This window comes from Argiope bruennichi, chromosome 9 (genome assembly GCF_947563725.1).
Source record: "Argiope bruennichi chromosome 9, qqArgBrue1.1, whole genome shotgun sequence".
NCBI lineage: Eukaryota > Metazoa > Arthropoda > Arachnida > Araneae > Araneidae > Argiope > Argiope bruennichi.
Genome location: NC_079159.1, coordinates 124641883 through 124663533, shown reverse-complemented (window position 1 = coordinate 124663533; position 21651 = coordinate 124641883). Strand labels below are relative to the sequence as shown.

Here is a 21651-nt window from a genome sequence, read left to right as displayed (position 1 = left end):
CGAAATTCCTTTTATGAAATTTCGGAATTCAAAAACAGTTTCGTCACTTTTTTTTCGCAACATTGAAATGTAAAAAAAAAAAAAAAAAAAAAAATCATGTATCGGTTTATTTTTTTTAAATCTTGTTTATTTCAAATTTTGTTATATTAAAAAAAAGTAATGAAATTTCAAGTATGAAAAGTTTAATAAGATTAAAATTACTACATAGCTACGACACACATATATAAAGCAAAAGCTGGATAAAAGCATAGCAAAAGGAAGAGGTAACAGATGCAAGAAAGCAATGCAAAGAGAACATGCAAAACATTCAGTGGTAATAACTGATCTTGTAAGTTCATTATTCAAAGGACGGCGTTATTTCATTAAATCGATTTCCAAATTGCTTGCTTCAACTAGAGTTTGATGGTAATTGAAGAAAATGCAATATAAACAATCACACTCACTGAAAAAATAAATAATGGCACTGTAATTTAAGTAACTTGTTTTGAGCAATTCATTCTCATCAATAAAAATATTGTAAAATATTAACCGCTTTATTAATAAAGGGCGATAATAATAAACGATTACTCCGACTACAAGGGGCAATAATTTCCTGATAAATAATGACCGGGAATAAAACTTGAACAGAAAAAGTTTAAAAAGTCATTTGTGTCTCTATCCGTTGTCACAAGAACACGGTGAAGAATCAAGGCTTTTTGCTGCCTTAGGCAATGCACATTATAAGGCCCTTCATTTTGTTCAATTTAGTTTCACATGTTTTTTTTTTTAACTTATTCAACATATTTATTATTTATTTTGGGTTAAGCTTTTGTTTCAATACTTTTGTAAAAATGTTTATGCGATTTTTTTAAACTCATGATTGCACAACATCCATTTTTATATCCCTATATTATTTAACCAGATATTCAATAACTGAGTGACCATGATAAAACAACTAGGAATCTGGCCAATTTTACTTGAAACAGTGTTCGCCCTATCTTTATATGCTTTATAATTGATAAAATTTAATTTTTTACAAACTTATTTAGCTATTAAACCAAAAACAACTTTTTAAAACAGAGCTGCTTACTCCTTTATCAATCAAGTGTTTCTAGCCAATGGCTTAGTCGGACATCCGCCATGGCACGGACCGTACTTGTCGCGACAGTGCATTTTCTCTTCTCTAAAATATGCCAATACATCCAGAGTCAATAGGAAGATTATTTTAAGCAGATAAAATGTGCGCAGTTTTGACGTGCCGACGAACTTCCTTCGTCTGCAGCAGTGAAGGTCATGCAGAGATGACCCTTCACGTGCTTTTGTCTCGGTAAGCAATTACTTATTAAGCACGCAACAAAACTTTAAACTTTCTCTTCCAATCATTGTTTACAAGGAAGTTATTACAACCAATTGTAACCAGGGCAATTGTTTAGAATAACCCTACATATGCTCACAGTTGCAGTTGCATTGATTATTGGCTTCATTGTCGAGTAATCAGAGCAGGGAAAATGAATTGGTAAGTATTATTTTATGGCTAAAATGTTGTTATATAGAAGTATATCTAGCCAGATTCGAACCATTCAGACATAACAGTAATTTGTGCTATAAAATATTATTATTCGGCGTTTTGAGCAGACTTTCTCCAACATCGGTCAAACAATTACGTTTCCAATATATGAAATTACAAGATTTTACTTATCAACTTGAAAGCTCTACGCATTCTTTATAAGCCTTTAGAGTTTTTATTATCTTCTGCAAGAAATCTTAAGTTTTCAAGGAGGAATGACTTTTAATCTAAACAAGTCAAATATACCGGAAGAATCTTATTACAATGGAACTTGGCTAATTCGAGCGATTTGAATCCGAATTTTTCACTAGGCCTTTAAATTACTAACATAATTTTGAAATATAATTTGAATTAATTTTTGATTTGAGATTAAACCTAATTTTTTTTAAAAAAAATTTTCGTTTATTAGGTAAATACTTCTATACCTTGTGTTCTTAGTAAGCATAAAATAATTTTCAAGGCGCTTAATTAGTTTGAGAGTTTTTGCTGTTATGCATTATATTCACCCAAAAATACTATAAAAAAGAGGATATCTTTTAAGAAGAAATTAAATGTAATTTATTTTGAAACTTTTTTTGCAGCATTGCATTCGAATTGCTACTTATTAATTATTAAATTTATTTATTTCTGTTAAAATGAGTTATGTCACTAATTATTATGTTTATAATATTAATGAAAAAAGTTAATAATTAAAAATAAATCTTTACTGCCATTTATTAATTTAAAAATTATTGCCTTCTATTGATGAACTCATATTTAAACTCTGTCCATAATTAAAATTTTTGAATAGAAACAAGAACATCTAACAAAGTCGGTCCTTATTTTCCCTAAGTGAGAAATGTTTTGTTGCAAAAACAATGCACAGCGGTAAAATCTCCGAGAGCAACAAAAGCCTTAAAAATTATTCAATTACCATCAAAGAAAAAATAGTATGGGCTAAATAATTCCGAAATAATAAAAATGTTTAGTTTCGGCTTCGAATTAACCCTAATAAATTCGAAATAATATTTTAACTCCATGTTAATAGAAATTCAAGGAATTGCGGATAAAATTTGAATTACAAATGTTCGAAAAAGCTATGTTCCGTTGTATGACAAAATTTCCAGAGTGAGACAAATTGTTAATTTGTTAGGGTTAGTTTCTGTTATTAAAAAAAAAAAAAAAAAAAAAAAAAAAGGAGGCACTGGTGCTGATATTCCGCAAGTGCTGGGCATGCTCTGTGCTACAAAAAAAGCAAATCATGCGTCTCGGCATGCAAAAGATGATGCATTTGGTCTTACTCAGGAGGCGGTAGTTGGTCTGGAGAAGATGGTGACCTTAATTCTGATTTAATCTTTCCGTTGTTTGCAGTGGAAACCTCCTTAACGCTAAGCAAGAAAGAAAAATGATGAACCAAACAATTACTCCTCATGTTAAGTATTTATCATTAATCAACAACATGAACTTACCATTTCATGTTGATATAATTCAACCTAAGAAGTATTTAAAAAAAAGCAGTTCAGGATTCTATGGTTATAAATGACATTAACATATTCTAGCTGTCTAGTCAAGATGCAGTATTTATTAACAAGCATTTTAGCAGCATGTTTCAATTGTAACGGTGAAGAGATGGAAACCTGGCTATAACTAAGTTTACAATCAGAATTAAATACCAACATCATTTTGTTTGCACGCGGAATCCAATAATTCCTCTCATGTTATTGTTGTTATTTGTCAGTCGCCACTCTGAAAGTCAAGCTCCAGTCCAAATGACACTCCATTTTCCACCAAAGCACTCGTACTTTCTCATACATGAAACATATAAATACTGTAACTGTCAGAACAAACATCGGTCTCAAAATTGATAATTTGCACGTTTCATGCCAAAAAATTAAACCTGAAAAACACATCCATGGAATTATATCTCTCTGCCTGTGAGCACGGGAAATGAAAACCGCTGTAAGTGACAGGTGTACAATTTGGTGTGTGTAACCAAAATTGTAGTTTTGCCTCAAAATGCGATTTAATTGGTCTAAAATGCAGACTCGAGTTTCCTCCGATACAACGAAGCAAAAAATGATCACGTGAGGAACTCCAAAATAATTACGCTCGTTGATAATAATTACGCGACGCTCGTTGTGCGCATGGCCTTGCCCAAAATTCTACATATTTGAAGCGGGATGGGGAAATGGAGAGAATAATATTAATTTAAATTTAATAATTAATGTCGTGATCGAAATTTTCACGAATCTTTTCTCTCCAGGTCTAATAAAGCCGTTTATGGAATTATGCCAGTTTGAAAACTGAGTGCAATGTATATATCCTAAAAATTTCGTGACTTTATCGGCTTTAGTTGTCACCGATTCTAGAAAGAATCACATAGGAAAAAAAAATTTCTTAAAAGAATTTCATTCTTTATAATCCAAAACAGTCCCATACAAGTATAGCAAAGCACCGTTTATACGTCTTTCAAGGGGCCAACGCAAAATGACGCAAAACTGACATTTTAAAAATAACGTCAGTTAATACAAATTTAATGCTATTCATTCAGATTTACTTGCAAAAAAATAATTTCAATTTTTTTTTTTTTTTTAAGAAAGCAGTTTAATAAAACTAAAGATTGGAAATAATTATTAAATTTTTAAATTAATGCTTTTTTTTATAAAAGTGAAAAAAAATTGTTACTTTATTGCTTATTTTGAATATTGATCATGCGCTCATAAATTTCAATTTTATCTTTCGGTGAAAGTGCTTCACGTTTTCGGTGACACAAGAATTCGAGAGTCGCTCACTCATCAGATGGATGAAGCGCCACTTTCAGTGTTCTTATCCCACCCTCTAGTCATGATATGCTTCCAGAAATGCTGCCTGCCTTGCTTCCTTTATTTTAAAAAGACAGGGAAGAAAATGTTAACTAGCCTTTTTAGTTCGATTTTCTTTTTTCATTATTAAGAAAGGCGAAATAATGACTAAGAAAATCGAATAATTTTAAAAGGGAGGAAGAAAATGTCTAACCGAAGCTCCGCATCTTCTAAGCGAAGTGCTTCACTATTACAAAGGTTGTGATGAAAGGTTTTATAAATGAGAAACGCTGCAACAGTGCTTTACTTTCTATCTATGAATGCCTAGAGCAATTGCAATTCATTCACGAGGAGGAGTTGAGACCTTACCAAGCTCTGCCTTCCTCCACTCCCTGCATCTTCTCTGACGATCTCCCACAAGTGCGATATCTCAACAGGTACAGGAGTCCACAGTGGAATCTGAAGAAACACGTGATGTCCAGGATGACCAGCACGACAAAGAGTGCGACCAGAACAATCGCAATGATGACGGGGAGGGAGACTGTGGGCTCGTCCAGCATGCTCGTATGACCATCATTCACTTCGCCTGGAACGACAATTTCAGAATAATTACCACGCATGCATGAAACAGGATACCTCCCTCAAGCATATAGAATGTTATTTTTTTTTAACTCTAAAAAAAAAAAAGAAACGTTGAAAAAATATATTTAATTAAAAGTTAGTTTAGTAATATTAACGTTCCGTTTTAAAACAATTAGAGCTATTTTGAGACGGACCTCGTGATTTTGAACCGCGGTCAGATAACGAGGACAGTATCTGAGCTGGCAAAATCTTTAATATGACTCCAAAAATAGAAACTGTACAGATTCAAATCCAATGCATAAGATGTCTAATGCAGTACACAATTCGCTTTATATACAGCTTTTGCATCAAACATAATGATAATGGCCGAGGTCGGTTTTTGAATGTTGAAGATAAAATCCAAGAATATTTCTATGGAAGTTAACTAAATAAATATTAATTCTTAACAATAAAAACACCATTTAGAGTTAAATATGACAACATGGAAGACATTTTAAAATAAAATTATAAATTTCTTAAGTTTTTAGAATTTGTTTGTTCAGTTCTATTGATTTGAATAGATGTTAAACATTTTTATTTTTTATACACTCTCTCATTGCAGTCATTCATAGTAATCTTTTAAGAAGTCATTTCAATTCAAAGTTGTAGTTTAATTACTATTCAAACAGTATTTGTTTGTGAAAGTTTTTGCATAAATTTTTTAAACACTGTAGAAGATATTAAAAAAATATTAATTAAAAGAACATTATTTGTAAATAATCTTTAATTTATGGAGAGAAAAATTCTACTGCCAGAGATATGCAATCAGTTTTATAATTTTCTAGAATAATTATATCGAGAAAAAAAAATAACTGATACGCATACTGATTTAAGTTTTTAAACTTGCATCAATTTTAATTAAAGATTCAAATTTAAATAAAAAAAGGGAGGATCTTGCAACACTCAAACTTTAAATAATCAAATCTTTTTTAAAAAAATTATTAGCTAAAAAGATATTCAAAGCGCAAATTTTTGTAATTTTGGTTTAGGGCTGTTTTTTTTAATGCAAAATAAAAATCAAAACTGATTTCTGAAAAATCTTATTTCAAATACGGAAGAAAAAAAACACAGTGTGGAAAATTTGAACAATATTTTAAGCTAACACAAAACAACAGATAATGTAAAGAGAGGAAATAATTATTTCCTACGACCAAAGTAATCAGTGTTTACCTGCTCTTGTCCTAATAACCACCGATTCCGGCAGACTGTTGCCAATCTTGTTAGTAGCCCGGATTTCAATTTTGTAATAAGTATCTGGATAAAGTCCAACCAACTCGTACGAAGGATTACTTTCCCAGCTTCGAATAATTCTTTCAATTGCCTTGTCCTTTTGCGACCAGCCATTAATTCCTCGCTCAACCTGAAAATAAAAATCGCGTCAATATGTCTATAACGCAAAAAGACTCCATACAAAAACTAAAAACTATCACGTAAGATATTATCTTATAAGCGATAGAAATTCATCTATTTTATATGTAAATTTTCAGTTTTAATAAAGCCTGAAATAGTAATTTTAGTCATTGATATTCTTAAAAAAAAATTCTACAAGAAAGCTTAATTTTGGTTTTCCTGAAATTCTTATAAATTTGCATTGAATTTCATGATTGAAAAATTATAGGAAACTAAATCCAGTTCCTTACATTAAAAATTTCTTAAAGCGTTTCGAATACATTTTTGGTATTAGAGAAAATTTAAGAAATACTCATAGAACTTTTTAACAAAACAGAGATTATCGTCAAAAATAAAATATCGATAGAAAATATATACTGCAAGTAGTACCAATACATTATACAGGAAATGTGGAATTTTGCTACAGTACGAATAATTTTATAACGTATTTTGGAAATATCACTTAATCTATTAAAATACAAAATCAAAATTATATTTTACAAAAATACTAAACAGTGGGTGTATTCTCTCTGGAACTTCCTCCCTTACTCTCTAACGAAGGGGTTACCCCCCACCCCTTCGCAAAAAATTGTGGACCTAAGGTAAGGCACAGAATACCTTGGATGGCACTGATGTACAATAATTACAAAATATTAACCTTTGGTGTGAATTTAGCATTTTTACTGGATCTATCGGTGATTCTCGAAATTTTTTGCGACTAATTCCTAGCACACGGTTAATAACATCCAAAAATCAGATTTGTGTTTTAGACGCATTTTTCTGGACCGATTGGAAACAAAATACAATTGTAGAAAAATAACTGATAAGTATAATTGCAATCGCAAAATCGCATACCAAATTTGATATTTATTGCATCTTTGTGTTATCGCATATATATACTTCTGAAAGCACAGATCGACAGAAGTTCAAACTTTTGTTCGATTAGGCTCAAAATTTGATAGGTGTTTACATTATAAATTTTAAATGTATGTACCGAATTTTATTTATCTAGCTTCTCTTCGTAAATGTGTTAGCTTATATTCGAAGTGTCAAACAGGAAAAAATTTGAAAGAATTCCACACATTTGGTGCAAGAACCGTCATCGGTTTAACTCAAGGCGTTTATCAGTTATCTTTATCACTCACACACAGACGCACACAATGCCAAAAATTTGTTTTTCGAACTCAGAAGGTCTAAAACGTGTGCATTTATTAAATGGCTCGATTTTTTTCTGATTACAATAAATACTTTCTCTATACTTCATATACGAGAAAGTGAAAAAAAGAAATCAATAACTTACTTTTCATAATGCATGTATAGATTGCGAATTTTGAGAGAAGTTTTGACTGCTTATCAATGTATCATTGATTTCTTACAAGAAGTGATAATCTCAGCCGAATGCGTAAAGGTTCTATCATAGTCTATCCAGCTAAAAAGGGTTGGAAAATGTGGCGGTGAAATTGGCATTTCCTCGTTGAAGATAAGAGATCAGATTTATATGCAGTGATAATTCGAAAGTCGAATTATCACTGCATTATAATGGACGCCTTTAATATTGGAAGAGTTTTCAATAGCTACGAAAAAGTGGTTTTCAACCCCTAACTTGGGCTGCTTTTTAATCGAATCGCGCGATTCTTTGTTAGAAAACTAATCAGTTGCATTCTCTTCCGTCGTTTTTCCTGCTTATAGCCTTAGTCGTATGAAATCAGAGAAGTGTCACAATGATTGGGGAAGGGGTGTGAGAAGGAGGGGTTTACATACTCCAGGTGCCAATCTTAAGGGATTGTATCATTTTTTTTTAAAGCCAAATATGAAACGGGGGTGAAAAAGGAATGCATACCCGCTATGTCATCTACATTTCCTAATAGAATGATTGATAAATTTACTCCAAGCGATATTAAGTTCAAAGAAAAAAAGGAACAGGGAGTCAAATGCTCTTTCTCATTTTATCTTCAGACTAAAATTAAATTATTAATTCTCACTGTCTTAAATGCACCTGCAACACTTGATAATATACTTAGCAACAATTGTATAACCTCACCTTGAAATAGCGCACTTCAAACTGTGTAATGGGCTCTCCGTTGTCGTTTGGCACCTCCCACCTCACTTCAAATCGGTCTGGAAAATTGGAGATGGTCTCCTGCTCCGTGATGATGGTCGGAGGTTCGGGCACCGTCTCTTCGGGCATGATGTAATCGGCGTTCTTCCAGGGACCGTCCCCAACCACATTCCGTGCAGCAACGCTAAAGTGGTACTTAGCTCTGGGCTTCAGGTCACTCAGAATGTAAGGAGTGTCTGAAAACGAAGCATTGTTCCCTTATAACAGTTCGTAAAAAAACTAACTTTTGTAGAAAAATTCTGACATTTGTCTTTATATAAACATTTTTATATCACAATTTAAGATACTCGTTATTGCGATATTTGGTTACAAGAGCATTTATCCTCTGTTGGGAGGTGGTTTCTCAACTATTTTCTTTTCTTCTTGAAATCAGTTGTCAAAGATTTCGCACCCTTTTAAATGCCTTTATTAATTTGGCAAGAAAGGAAACATTTGTTTAAAAAGAAAATGTACGACACATAAAAAATCCCAGTTACAGAATGAATTAAAAAATTTATAACAGGTATACACTAAAGATAAAAGTTAAATAGAGAATCATAAAAACTATTAAGATATTTACTATGGGCATATAATCAATATAAAAGCATTAAAAAAACTAAGAATTAAAAAGCTAAGCAATTCAATACCTAAAAATATTTTTAAAAATGTATAAAAGATTTTAAAATCTAAATGCTTTCAATCTGGAATGGAAAAAAAAATAACGCATTAGGGATTTAAAAATTGCATCAATCATAAAAAAATAAAATAAACACACACACAAAAGAAATTCAAAAACTGAATACTTTCAATTCCAAAAAAGTGCTCTTATTAAAGTTCTAAAAAAAATTGAATATCTCATTTTTTTCCTTTATAATTTCTTTTTATATACGATATGATATTTTAAAATTAATTTTTATATCATATCTTCACTACTTGGTGGAGACAATCGTATGAATCAAAATTTAATCAAACGAAACCATTTAGCTCTAAAAATATTGAAATATTCAGAGCGTTTTCAGGAGTGCATTCGAGTTTGCAACATTCAAAAAACTTAGCACATTAGAAAATGAATTTAAAAAATAGATTAAAAATATAAAACTAATAAAATGACACAGAAGTGAGTGAAAGAAAGACACCCATACCTTTTGCCCATTCAACAAGCACGGAATTTTGCTCTGGGTCGTTTGCATTTCTATACTTCATAATATAATGAGTTATAGGCAAGCCTCCTGTATTCCCAGGGCCCATTAAGCGGAAAGTTATGGTTGTGGAGGTGACCTTGTCAAAGACGATCTGAGTAACTTGGCCAGGTTCAGCTGTGAAAAGATCATGCGACGGAAGAGATTAGATCCTAAAATTATGAGCTCCTTAAAGTGCACTTAAAAAGCATTTTTTAATGAATCGAGTCTGTGTGAAAATGAAGTTTCTGAAACAAAACTAACATTACATCTACTTACTTGCTTCTTCTAAATATATGTTGATGGAGTTATCGCCGATCGCATTCTTAGCTTCGCAGGTATACATTCCGAAGATCTCAAATTGAGTTTTCTTATCAGTATGGACCTACCAGAAATGGCTCATTTATTGAAATTGAAAATAATAAAATAATCATTTGGTTGAAAGCAAACGACTTTCAGATTATATAAATCATAGAATTTTTCTTCGAGATTTATCAGTTACAATAAATTTTCCATTTTAAAATTCTTAAATTTGGTGGACATTGTTTTATTTATGTACTAAATTTTTTTGGGGAAAAAAAAACATAAGGTAGACATTTCAACAAAATCTTTTAACTCTTCTAAGGCTCACAAAAAAGAGTTTGTCATTAATATAGTACTGACATTTACATTTCATGCATTGTACAGCAAAATTTCAATTACTAACTGTTAAATTAACTCGATGTTTTAAGTGTTGTTTAAAACCTGAATGATTGAATGGACGTCTTTCCGTCGATTAAAGTGAGGGCTCATTGAATTCATGATATTGTGAGTTCTTATTATGTATAATTTTCACAGATTGAAAATGTTTACAGATTTTAATTTCAGATGAAGATAAAATCTTGAGAAAATAGGAAATGATCCCTCCCTTTTTCGAATACTGCAATAGTTAGAAGGATCTATTTCTGCCCCGATTGGTTCTGTTCGAGGAGGTTGTGCATGGGAGGGGAGCACAAGGCCAGTTTATATTAGCTACTTCTTATCCCCATTCTTATCAACTAGCAACAGGATAATAAGTGATGCAATATTTCAAACGCTGTATAAATATTCTCACATATATAAAATAAGGTATACATGATTATGCAACAGAATTGAAGAGGTCAAGTAGGAAACATCTACTTGAAATTTAGATGGCAAAAAAAATCTAAGGAGAATTAAAATTTTAGATGCTTAATGGCACAATATACATACGAGAAGAAGAAAAAAATTTCCATAGTACTACATCCGAAAAAGGTTAAAAATTTTTGCACAAAATAAAAACTTACCAGAAGGCTTCCATAAGAAACACCGCCATAAATTTTGTATCTCTCATCAGATGGATCAATCAGTTCGTTCTGAAATTTCCAGGTTAAAGTTGCGTTTGGATTTGCTTCAGCAACGCACGACAAGTTGGCTGGATTAGCAGACCAGGCCTTCACCGTTGTGGTTGGTGTCAAATTCATGTCTGGCTTGACTGAAAGGAAGAGAATAGTTAATAACAAATTGAAACAATGGCTCATTCAGGATTTTTTTTTATCAATAGGCACAACGTACATTCCATATTAGAAAAGGTTAAAAAAAAAAAAAAAAAAAAAAAAAAACACCAGCTTAGATTCGATCCAATACAAATTTAGATTTAAAATTAATATTTTCCTCCTCTTTTGATGAAGAAATTTTAGCATCGATAAATAACTGCAGATAGTCAATATTATTTTCAACGGCAAACAATAATAATTAAAGGAGCAGCTCGAAAACCAAAAGGAAGTATAAGGATTAAATTTTTTTTAAAAATAGAATATGCTAAGAATTAACAGCTTCATCTTCATCCAATTTCAATTACAAACCTGTTTAACTGGAAATCAGAAAGTAGTAAAATTTTCAAATTACACTAGATTTTCTATTATACACTGCGGTGAAAAAAATCATAGGACAGCAATATGCAAATATACAGATAACAGTAGTATCGGATAAAGAAATATATAAAGGGGCAGTGCATTGGCAGTGCTTTCATCTGTAATCAAGTGAATCCAATGAAAAGGTTTCTGACGTGATTATGGCTGCACGACGGGAATCACCAAACTTTGAACGCGAAATAATATATGGGTCTAGACGCATGGAACATTCCATTTAGGCAATTGTTAGGGAATTCAGTATTCCGAGATCCAATGAGTCAAGAAAGCACCAAGAGCCCCTAATTTCAGGAAACCTCCCATCGCCTGCAAATCAAGATATAAACCAACGACGTTTCCATAGAATTGTCATTTTTAGCAGATAAGCAGATTTGAATAAAATAATACCATGAATCAATGTGGGACGTACAACGTACGTGTCTGTGAAGATAACGCGCCGAAATTTTGCTTTAAAGAGTTACTGCAACAAAAGATCGACTCGAGTACCTTTACTAATAGCATGGCATCGTCTGTAACGCCTCCTCATGGCTCGTGACCATATCAATTGAACACTACACGACTGGGAAACCGCGGTTTGGTCAGATTGATTTCAGTTGGGAAGAGCTGATGGTAGGGTTCGAGTGTGGTGCAGACTCCATGAAGCCTGTTCTTAAATTGCACTGGCACTGTTCTGGTTCTGTAATGGTGTGGGATGTTTATACATGGGATGGACTGGGTTCTCTGATCCAGGTGAACCGATCAATGACTGTAAATAGTTATGTTCAGCTACATGGAGTCCACTTGAAGTCATTCATGAACTTCATGTATCCAAACAACAATGAAATTCTTTTATGAATGACAATGTGCCCTTTCGCCTGTTCGCACTTGGTTTGAAGAATATTCTGGACGATTACAGCGAATTATATGGCCATCTAGGTCGCCCGACATGAATCCCGTAGAACATTTATGGGACATAATCGAGATGTCAGTTCGTACACAAAATACTGCACCGGCAACATTTTTGCAATTATGGATATTTACAGAAGCAGCATGGCTTAATATTTCTGTAGGAGGATTTCCAACGACTTGTTGAGTCCATGCCAAGTCAAATTGCTTCACTTCGTTGGATAAAAGGGAATGCGACACGCTGTTAAAAGGTATCCCACGACTTTTGTCACTTCAGTGAATAATCAAGCTTTTAAAAAAAAGTTCTTTGCAATAGACTAAAAATAATTTGCAGAGTTCAAACGGCAGTATTTCTCATCAAGCCCATAAATTTAACAACATAGTATTTTGAGATTTTAAAGAAACTTTAAAATAATGATCAATACGCTGTTTACCTTCATGAATCTATTCAAAAGCTTTATTTTGTCGAATTGTTGTAAATTTCTAGAAGCTATTTTTGAAATAATTTTAAAGTTAAAAGAAGTTAGAAAAGTCATATCTTTCAGATGAAATATATACAGTTCTTAAGAGATTAAATTGTGCACTCTTATTTAGTTTAAAATGGTTTTTATTCCTCCCCAGGTTATGAGAAAGAGCACTTACACTGCACTTCTATGTGTCCGGCCTTCTCAGAATCGCCCGCAGCGTTGGAAGCCTTGCAGAAGTACAGGCCATCATCCGATCGCTTCAGACTCGAGATACGAAGTCGAAGAATGCTGAATTCGCCCTCTTCTACTTCTTCCAGTACAATGCGCTCGTCCTGCAAAAAACACGAAGCGCTCCTTAATATTTGGGAAATCAAAGTGCGTGCTATTATTACATAAAAATGATTGACATGCTTACTTGTCCATCCTGCAGGGGCTGGAATGAGTTGTCTTTCCTGATCGATAGCACAGGCCTCGGAACACCCTCTGCTTTGCATTCCAGTTCGGCGATGCTGTTTTCCTCTCGGGTTAGATTCTCCAATTGCACGATATTCGGACGCACTAGGGGGATATTTTAAATATTAAAATTTATTTTTAACCCTTCTTTCAGCACAGACAGTAATCGCTTTTAGTCAATTAAAGTTCATTTTTCAGTCAGAATATAATAAAGATGTATTCTGACGTTGAGGCATGGACCTGATTATCAAACAGGTAAAGCAAATAATTTTGGAAAGCCTAGAGACTTAGTTTGTTTGTTTGTTTTTTCGATATTTTTAAAGTTCTCATTTTTCACTTTCAATTGATTTATAAAGGTTATATATCTGAATATATTCAAACGAACATTAATAATCATTTAAATTCCTGAACATTAATCTTAGTTGTATACTTTCTTCATGCTTTCCAATCGTTCTATTCCCCGCCTCGGTTGGCTGACAAATCAACAGTTCTGTGAAGTTTCGTTTTTGAATTACTTTGTGTTTAACTAAATGCCATTTTGCTTAAATTTTTAATAATCAAGATCAAAAACAATTTTCTTAAAGGCCATTTGCAATTAAATGTTATTATTCCAATTGAAAGTAATATACAATATTTATAAACTTATATAACTACCTATAAATAAATAAGTGTGAAGAATAGCCAAGTTTGTAAGGGATCCCCCAAATTTGCATTCCCTATGGGTGAGATTTTTTTTTTTTACTTTTTATAATATTTTGAATTTAAATTTAAGGGTATAAAGTCAAAAGTAAAATGCCCCCCCCCCCATCTTTCCACGTAAAATATCCTTCAGTATAAAAAATTGTGTCTCAAAAATTTTGTCACAGCAAGCAGCCCTGCGTGTAGAATTCGGGAAAGCAGAACATTAACTCTTCAACGGCCATCAAGTCAAATCAATCTGAAAAACTTTTCCCTCGCATTACTTTCCTACATAAAAATCTAGTCTAGACGCTTCATCTTGCGTTTGATGAGCAGAAATTGAGACGACAAGATTACAGTCGGAAGCCAGTGAAAAAGAAATTGTTCTCAAAACAACCTCAAGACTTTCAGGAGAAACTCATTATGAGCTGGTTATCAGGCACGAGGAAGTATTTATGCATTGCAATAAATCCAGGATCCTTATTTTATTTATTATTTTTTTCAACGGTTGGAAAGATTTTTTAAAAATATCACAACATTTAAATAAGGGGTAAATTAAAAATTTCGGCCAAATCATTTGATAAACCTCTAAAAACTAGAAGAGTTTTGCTTTATATCTCTTTTTATCCAAAAAAGCCCTATATTCATTTTTTTTAATTGGTCACTTAACTGGTACTTTTTGGTTTCATAAATGCTTTTTTTAATCTTTTTTATGCAAATATTCAAAATCATAGCTAATTACGAACGGTTTTTTTTTAAAATCATCCCGAATGGAATCACATACTATGCAGGACTCTGAGAATCTATTTATGCAAATTTTAATGTTTGTTATTAAGTTTTATAGTATAACTGTAGTTGTATGAAAATTGTATTTTTCAAAATAATGTGTTTATTAAATATTAAAATTATAAAAAAAATTATTATTTTATTCACTAAAATTACTTATTGTTTGATTATTGATTGCATATTATATAAATTATATCTATATAAAATTCCTTCACTGCAATTTTGAAAATTAATTGTTGTCTTCTCTTGCTGCAATCACGTTCCGATCCAGTTTCTCTTCATTCGAATTATTAGAATGTTTATTATCAACTTTGAAGTAATCAAATCGATTCAAATCATATCGGTTAATTAGTAATCATACCTTGTACTTCCAGTCTAAAGATGGCCTCGTCTTCACCAGCAGGATTGCTTACTTTACATTTGTACTCCCCTCCGGCATTTCTTTCCACACGGTAGATGGTCAGGAGACCAGCTTGCACCTTAAATCCTTCCACGGCGCTCAAGTCACGGAGTTGCTGGGAGAAAGTGCAAATTCTTCATGAGCATTTGAACAAAATAATTCATTAGACAAAGGATATTGATAAACGAAAAAAAATATGAATGCCAGATATTTTCTTTTTAATACAACAATGGTAACTGACCATATACCAAGGTGGTTTAAGCACAGTAGTTCGAAAAGTTGATGACATACATGTCATTTAATTATTAAGAACTCTTTCAAACTGATCTACTTTGTTAGAATAAAATATCTTTGGAACAGAAAAAAATATATATGGAATTTAAGCATGTTGTTCCATTCTCTTTTTTGAATGACCAAATGTAGAAGTTCCGTTAAGAAATAAATGGAATAAAAATAAATGTTTCTATCACATTTACAATTCTGTAAAATATTAATCATTTTCTACTGTTAAATTTCCATTTAAAATTCATTATTACAAATGACATACAATTTTGAATCAATCTTTACTCATTTTCACTACTTTACATGGTACGTGGAATCAAAATTTAACTAAACGAATCGATTGACTATTAATTTCTGAAGATGATGAAATACTGTATTGCCATTTAGAATATACAAAAAGTACAAAATTTTCAAAACTCTACTTCTCTGGAATAATAAATCAGAACATTTTATTTTAGGAAACATGAAGCAAATCAAGTTAAATTAAAGTGTAAAAATGAGAAAAAGAGAAAATTCCATACAGGGTCGAACCAAGAGTAGGTGAGAGGCTCCGAACCATCTGCGCCGCAGGTGATGGTGTACTCCTCCCCTTGGATAGCTACGAATTCTTCAGGGAGCTCGATTATTCTTGGGGGAGCTACGAATAGAAAATGGAACCTTATATTCCAGTTGGGAAGGATTATGTATAATAATACAATTAGATAAAGATTTTTTTAAATTTACATATGAATTTCTAACAATTTTTGAAGAGGTATTTGATGCTTTAGTAGCTAACAACAACATTTGTCAAAAGCAGTCTAGTTGTGTGTTCATTTTTAACATGATAATGTTTCTAGACATGCACACTACATGTAAATTGCGGGAAGTGCAATGCACAGTGAGAGAGAGAAAAAAACAACATTAAACGCTTTCTACAAGGCAAAGAATAGGATATAGAATTAATTAAATTTGATACGTAGTTACTTCTTTGTTTTACTAGGTATTCTCTAAGAAATGAATTAAAACTTTAATTAGATTTTCAATTAAAAATCTAATCAAAATTTTCCTCAATAACTTGGAAGTATATTATTGCACAAAAACAATTTTAGATCATTTTATATTTTAAAAATGTTTTTCAGATATATCAATTTTATTTCTCAATAGTTTTCTTTTCTAAAAATGTTGAGTGCATTTGATATCTATACTTTTAATTGCCAGATTTATATTCACGGACATTGCGACTAAATATTAAACATCGTTTTTTTTCCTAAGCTTGTTATCGCTAATTTATTTAAGAAGGAAGAATTTTAAAAATAATGAACACTAATAAAATATGAAAATTATCATGAAAAATACTTCAAATTGAAATTTTGAACTTTTTTTAATTCTGCGTTCTCTTTCAGATGAATCTTCTGCAACGTTCGAATACTATTGTGTGAATAAACAACAGAGAATTGGAGCAGAAGGAATGCAGCAAATTTTGTAGCGAGCTACATTTCCTTTCTGTATTAACGCCTTTCAAACCAATTGGTTGAACTTACTTAGGAAGAGATAGAATCAAGATTCGTATCGTTCCCCAGTAGTTAAAAGAGTTCATGCTGTGTTACAGCTTACAAAAATCTTTTACCTCTCATCGAATATGTGGCGTGAGCCGTTGCTTATCTTTAGAATATGTGTCTTTTCAGCTGATGTAAAAAATACGAGTTCAGAAGAGGCAAATGAACTTGCGTTTCATTTCGCCAATACAATAAGTATAGTTCAGTTTTATTAACGTCCCATTTTTAAAGCAACACTAGAGCCATTTTGGGACGAACCTCGTCATTTTGAACCGCGATCAAATGACGAGGACGACACCTGAGCTGGCACCTCCTCTCCAAACTTCCACACCACACCACACCAGCAAGAGGAAGTTTAGCCTCGACAGATCAAATGTACACTAGACACGCTTACACGATGGTTCTTCGGAGGAATCGGGACTCGAGCCTGAAACCCTCCTGTTCCGAAGCCGAGACCTTATCAACTGGCCACCGCGGTCCCTAAACAATAAGTATAAAACGTTTTAAAGAATAAGTGTCTTACTCAGGACATTGACGGTGATGTTTTTGTATTTATTGGTACCAGTTGCCGGCACGAATGCTTCGACGGTGTAGAGTCCTTCATCTTCTTTAGTGACGGAAGAGATTTCTATGCCGGCCGGAGTGACCGCCACGCGCTCAGATCGTACCCTCTGCTTGTTCTTTTCCCAATTGATACTCGGCTGAGGATTTCCAACAGGTCGACAGCTGATGAACCCCTTCTTCCCCACGATCAGGTTCTGAATGGCTTCACAATTCTCGAATTTTATGTCATCTGCAATGCAAGTGAGGGGTGAATTAAATAAAAATTTTAAGAGCAGTGTAGTATGTATAATCTTTTGTTTCAATTATTTTCTTCATTATATAACAATGAATTACTAAAAAAATCAATAGGAAATCTTGAAATCAATTTTTCTCAAATTCATTGCTACAGGAGACAGCTGTCTTACAATTAAAATGCAGTTATATAAATCGATTGGAATTAAATCTTTTTAAAAAATTAAATAGTATGTTGCCAGTTTCCAAAATTTTAGAACAGAATAGAACGGAATGAAAGAAATTTATTGAAATATTCCCCCTTAATGAAGGTAAAAAAAAACAGCTTATAAAAATGGTAATGAAAATAAAGTGATCTTACCATAAAAAGTTAAGTTCGTGTTTACTTCCAAAGTTTTGGTATTGCCATACAGCGCAGTGCATTTGTAGGACCCGCTGTCATCTGCTTTAGGATTGACGAAAGACAACTTGAGGCTATCCAGGCCATATTCTTTCACCCCCGGAGTTCTGCGAAAGAAATACAAATGAATAATTACCGACAATTCTAAAATACATTAGATAAATATCTCATATTACAACAATTATTTATCCCAAAAATGTTTGAAATCACATTTACTTCATTCTTTTTCTTCCGATTTTTAACATTTAACACAACATTTCAACACATTCAAAAGTTAAAACTACATTTTAATTTTTAAAAATTTAATTTTTTAAAATTTTTTTAAAAAAGTATGATCAATTGATATTGGTTATTGATTGAAAGGTATGATTATTAATAATTCATTAAAAGAGAACATATTCTAGTATGAATAATGTACTCACAGTAAAGAAAAATATCGAATCAAATCAAAATTTGGACCCTTTGCCTCGAAGAAGCACAATAATTTCTAATATCAGACAAGGCGTACTTTTTATATAATTTATACAACTTTTATGAGAAACCGCATCGATTCTCACATATAAAGAGAAAAAAAGAATATCCGGAAGGTAAATTTTGTTCGTCAATTAGAACACAAGATGTAATGGAGTGAAACATTTTGTTGTTCAATAAGCGCATTTCAACCTTTTCGTGAAAAGGTAAGGATTAAAGGCACCATGAAAAGGCCGAAACACTAGGCCCTTGTAGCGCACTACTCATGTCAGCGCCTCCCATCAATAATAATATTAGATAAGATGAATCGGACTTACCCTTCTGGTATAATTTCACCCCTGGGATTTATCCACTCCATGTTTGTGAAAGCCCCGTCTTCTGCGTCCTGCGCTTCTCCCTTGCACATCAGGCCGAACGGTTTTCCGGCAGGGGCGTACAAGTTGCTCTGGGGCGGAGAGATGACGAGTCTCGGTTCCTCGCATTTCGCCAAGAAAATCTGGCAAGCTGAAAAGAAAAAAAAAAGGTTAATTAAGAATTGCACAAAAAAGGATGAAAATTAAATCCACATTAAGAATTCATTTTTATAAAGGCTCTCTGTAAATCGGAGAAACAGATTTATGCAGAGTAAAAAGGTCCAGAAAAAAACCATTAAAGACAAATGCAGACAAACTTCAAAAATATAAGCAAGAAGTAAAAGAAACTCAACCGCAGCTTTTTGGAAATGTTAATATGATAACGATTGATCGTGTCATCATTTTCATCAAACATCTTAATCCTTCACAAACAATTACAGAGCCTAAACTTTCAGCTGTTTGCAGTTTTTAGCAGCATAAAAATTATTTTTAACAAATTTTGGCTCGTAACAAGACCTTTGATATCACAAAATATTCAATATTATAAAATATTTAGAATATCTATAATGGTCATACAATATTCCCTCTTATAAATTTGATTTTTTTGTCAGCACCTACAGTAAATATTTTAGCATTACATTGCTTAAATCACTTCATTTGAAAATAAATGCTAATCATCTACCAGATACATCATTTCTAGCTTAAATTCAATGGCGTTACAATCCAAGGCAACAAAAAGTCTATCAAATTCAAAGCGGAAGTAACACAGGTAGATCAATGATACATTTTTATAACAATGAATGCAGAATTTAGATGGTCTCGATTTATTTACTATAAAATGACATTCCAAACTATTTCGGGATAGTTTTTTTCGGATTCGGATATAGCGAATTTGGATTCGGTATGGTATAAAAAGTATTCATTTCGGCTATTATAAAAATGCTATTGGATTTGAACTGGCCTAAACTTGAAACTGCCTAAAATTTAATTTTGAAAGGACTTTCTGTGGCACAATAAAGAGATTGAAAGAAAATATTTTATATTTCATGAAACACTAGATTTTATGCTCATCTCTAGGAAATGCCGGACAGAAGTGATATGAATTCTATCGACATTCGAAAAAAATAAAGCAATAAATAAAATTTTATTTTTAATAATATGCATAAATGCAAAATAAATAAAAAATAAGTTAACTAATAAAAGTAGAGCTTTTATGTTTTAATTATTTCAACTTTTTAATCTTTAATTTACCATTCATTATTTTATGCATTGTAAAATTATTGTTAATATTCTTTTTACTCCTAAGTTCCTCTACACTTAGGAATTAAAATGTAATGATATATGTACATTCATCGGTGATTAAGCTCTGGAAATATTTAAAAAGTTCATTGTCATCGGGAACATACAGGAGTGTAGAAAATTTCAAATCTAAAACACATTCGGAAATGAGTGAAAAATCGATAAAATTGCCTTGTTTACAAGCATAAAACAAGTCAAATAAAAGTGGCGTCATTTTCTAATGGTTGTCTGAACTTCTGGCAAAGATTCTCGAAATGTCCGTTTCCCCGAAGGTTTGATTTCCCTATATCCTGTTCTTTTCAACAAAGTGGAGCAAAGATAGAAAATCTGATAAATGCTTGTTGGAACTAATTGATGAGCGATTAAGTGTAATCCTCTGCTAAAGTATTGAAAGCACGAGATGGTATGTTCATACATTGTCCTGAATCCATTTATAATGACATTCAGCATAAATAATTTGGAAAAAAAAACCCTAATATCAAATCCTTGCAGGTGGTTGACAATAGGAACTTCGTTACAAAGGAATTTTCACGAATATATTTTAATTTTGCAACACGATAAGCGTTTTTGATAATCTACTTTTAATGCGAGTACATCCTTTTTCGAGAAGTTGAATATAATTTTAATTGTTTCTTCCTATCATTGTCTAATAGTTAAATAATCCTATCATTGGACGAAGGGATTATTTACATCGGTCAATTTTAGTTGTCCTATTTGCCTTCTTTTATCGAATTTTTGTATGGGTATTCGGGAAAACTCGGTTTAGATAGTTCGGCCATGAACTATTTTTTTATATACGAACGTCCAAGTGCCACGTTACCCGCATGAAAATGAAATTCCTTTTCTCGTTTTCTTTCTCCATTTTGTTTTCTCATTACTGAAATTTAAAGTCACGACAAGTTTTTATGTAAATAACGAAAGGGAAATAACCATTTTCAGAAATGGCCAATGCTTAAGTAACATTTATTAACGTTGATGTCGATTTGGTATTTCGAAAATTGATGTGTTATGTCTTTGATACAACATACCACTACCCATTAAATCGACACCCATTTAATAACCAGGCATAATAAGTAACATAAAACTAATGTTTTTTTTTTTTAGTTTTGCAAGTTTTTATACGTTTTGAGGTAACAGATTCTTTGTTGACTTATTTTTGAATGCGAACAGCTTTCGGTATGAAGTATTATTGCATATGTCAATGTGCACGTGTTTCAGTAATATGCTAATATGCCCCTCTTATTCATTAATTGCAACATGCACAGAAACAGAAGATTTTTTAATTGTAACTTCTTTCCTTACAGTTT

General features: G+C 32.2%; 1 protein-coding gene and 1 long non-coding RNA gene across 9 annotated transcripts in view; one reads left to right on the top strand and one right to left on the bottom strand.

Annotated features, from left to right (window-relative positions):
* Positions 1–21651, bottom strand: part of LOC129983656 (fasciclin-2-like) — a 179877-nt gene that overhangs the window by 6176 nt on the left and 152050 nt on the right. For 4 of the 8 annotated variants that reach the window (XM_056093218.1, XM_056093217.1, XM_056093220.1 and 1 more), the window contains exons 2-15: positions 19010–19196; positions 18183–18328; positions 17550–17819; positions 16013–16128; positions 15171–15324; positions 13308–13450; positions 13068–13224; positions 10917–11104; positions 9892–9997; positions 9577–9750; positions 8378–8631; positions 6118–6307; positions 4696–4912; positions 2827–2913 (exon numbers count right to left, since the gene is read on the bottom strand). In XM_056093218.1, the coding sequence (XP_055949193.1) occupies positions 2827–2913; positions 4696–4912; positions 6118–6307; positions 8378–8631; positions 9577–9750; positions 9892–9997; positions 10917–11104; positions 13068–13224; positions 13308–13450; positions 15171–15324; positions 16013–16128; positions 17550–17819; positions 18183–18328; positions 19010–19196 (2389 nt within the window). The remainder of the gene's footprint in view (positions 1–2826; positions 2914–4695; positions 4913–6117; positions 6308–8377; positions 8632–9576; positions 9751–9891; positions 9998–10916; positions 11105–13067; positions 13225–13307; positions 13451–15170; positions 15325–16012; positions 16129–17549; positions 17820–18182; positions 18329–19009; positions 19197–21651) is intronic. The other 4 variants (XM_056093222.1, XM_056093221.1, XM_056093223.1 and 1 more) reach the window with 1 other exon arrangement.
* Positions 1203–17820, top strand: LOC129983659 (uncharacterized). Its single transcript, XR_008785431.1, has 3 exons — positions 1203–1495; positions 13047–13600; positions 16874–17820. It is a non-coding gene; the product is annotated as an uncharacterized LOC129983659 (long non-coding RNA).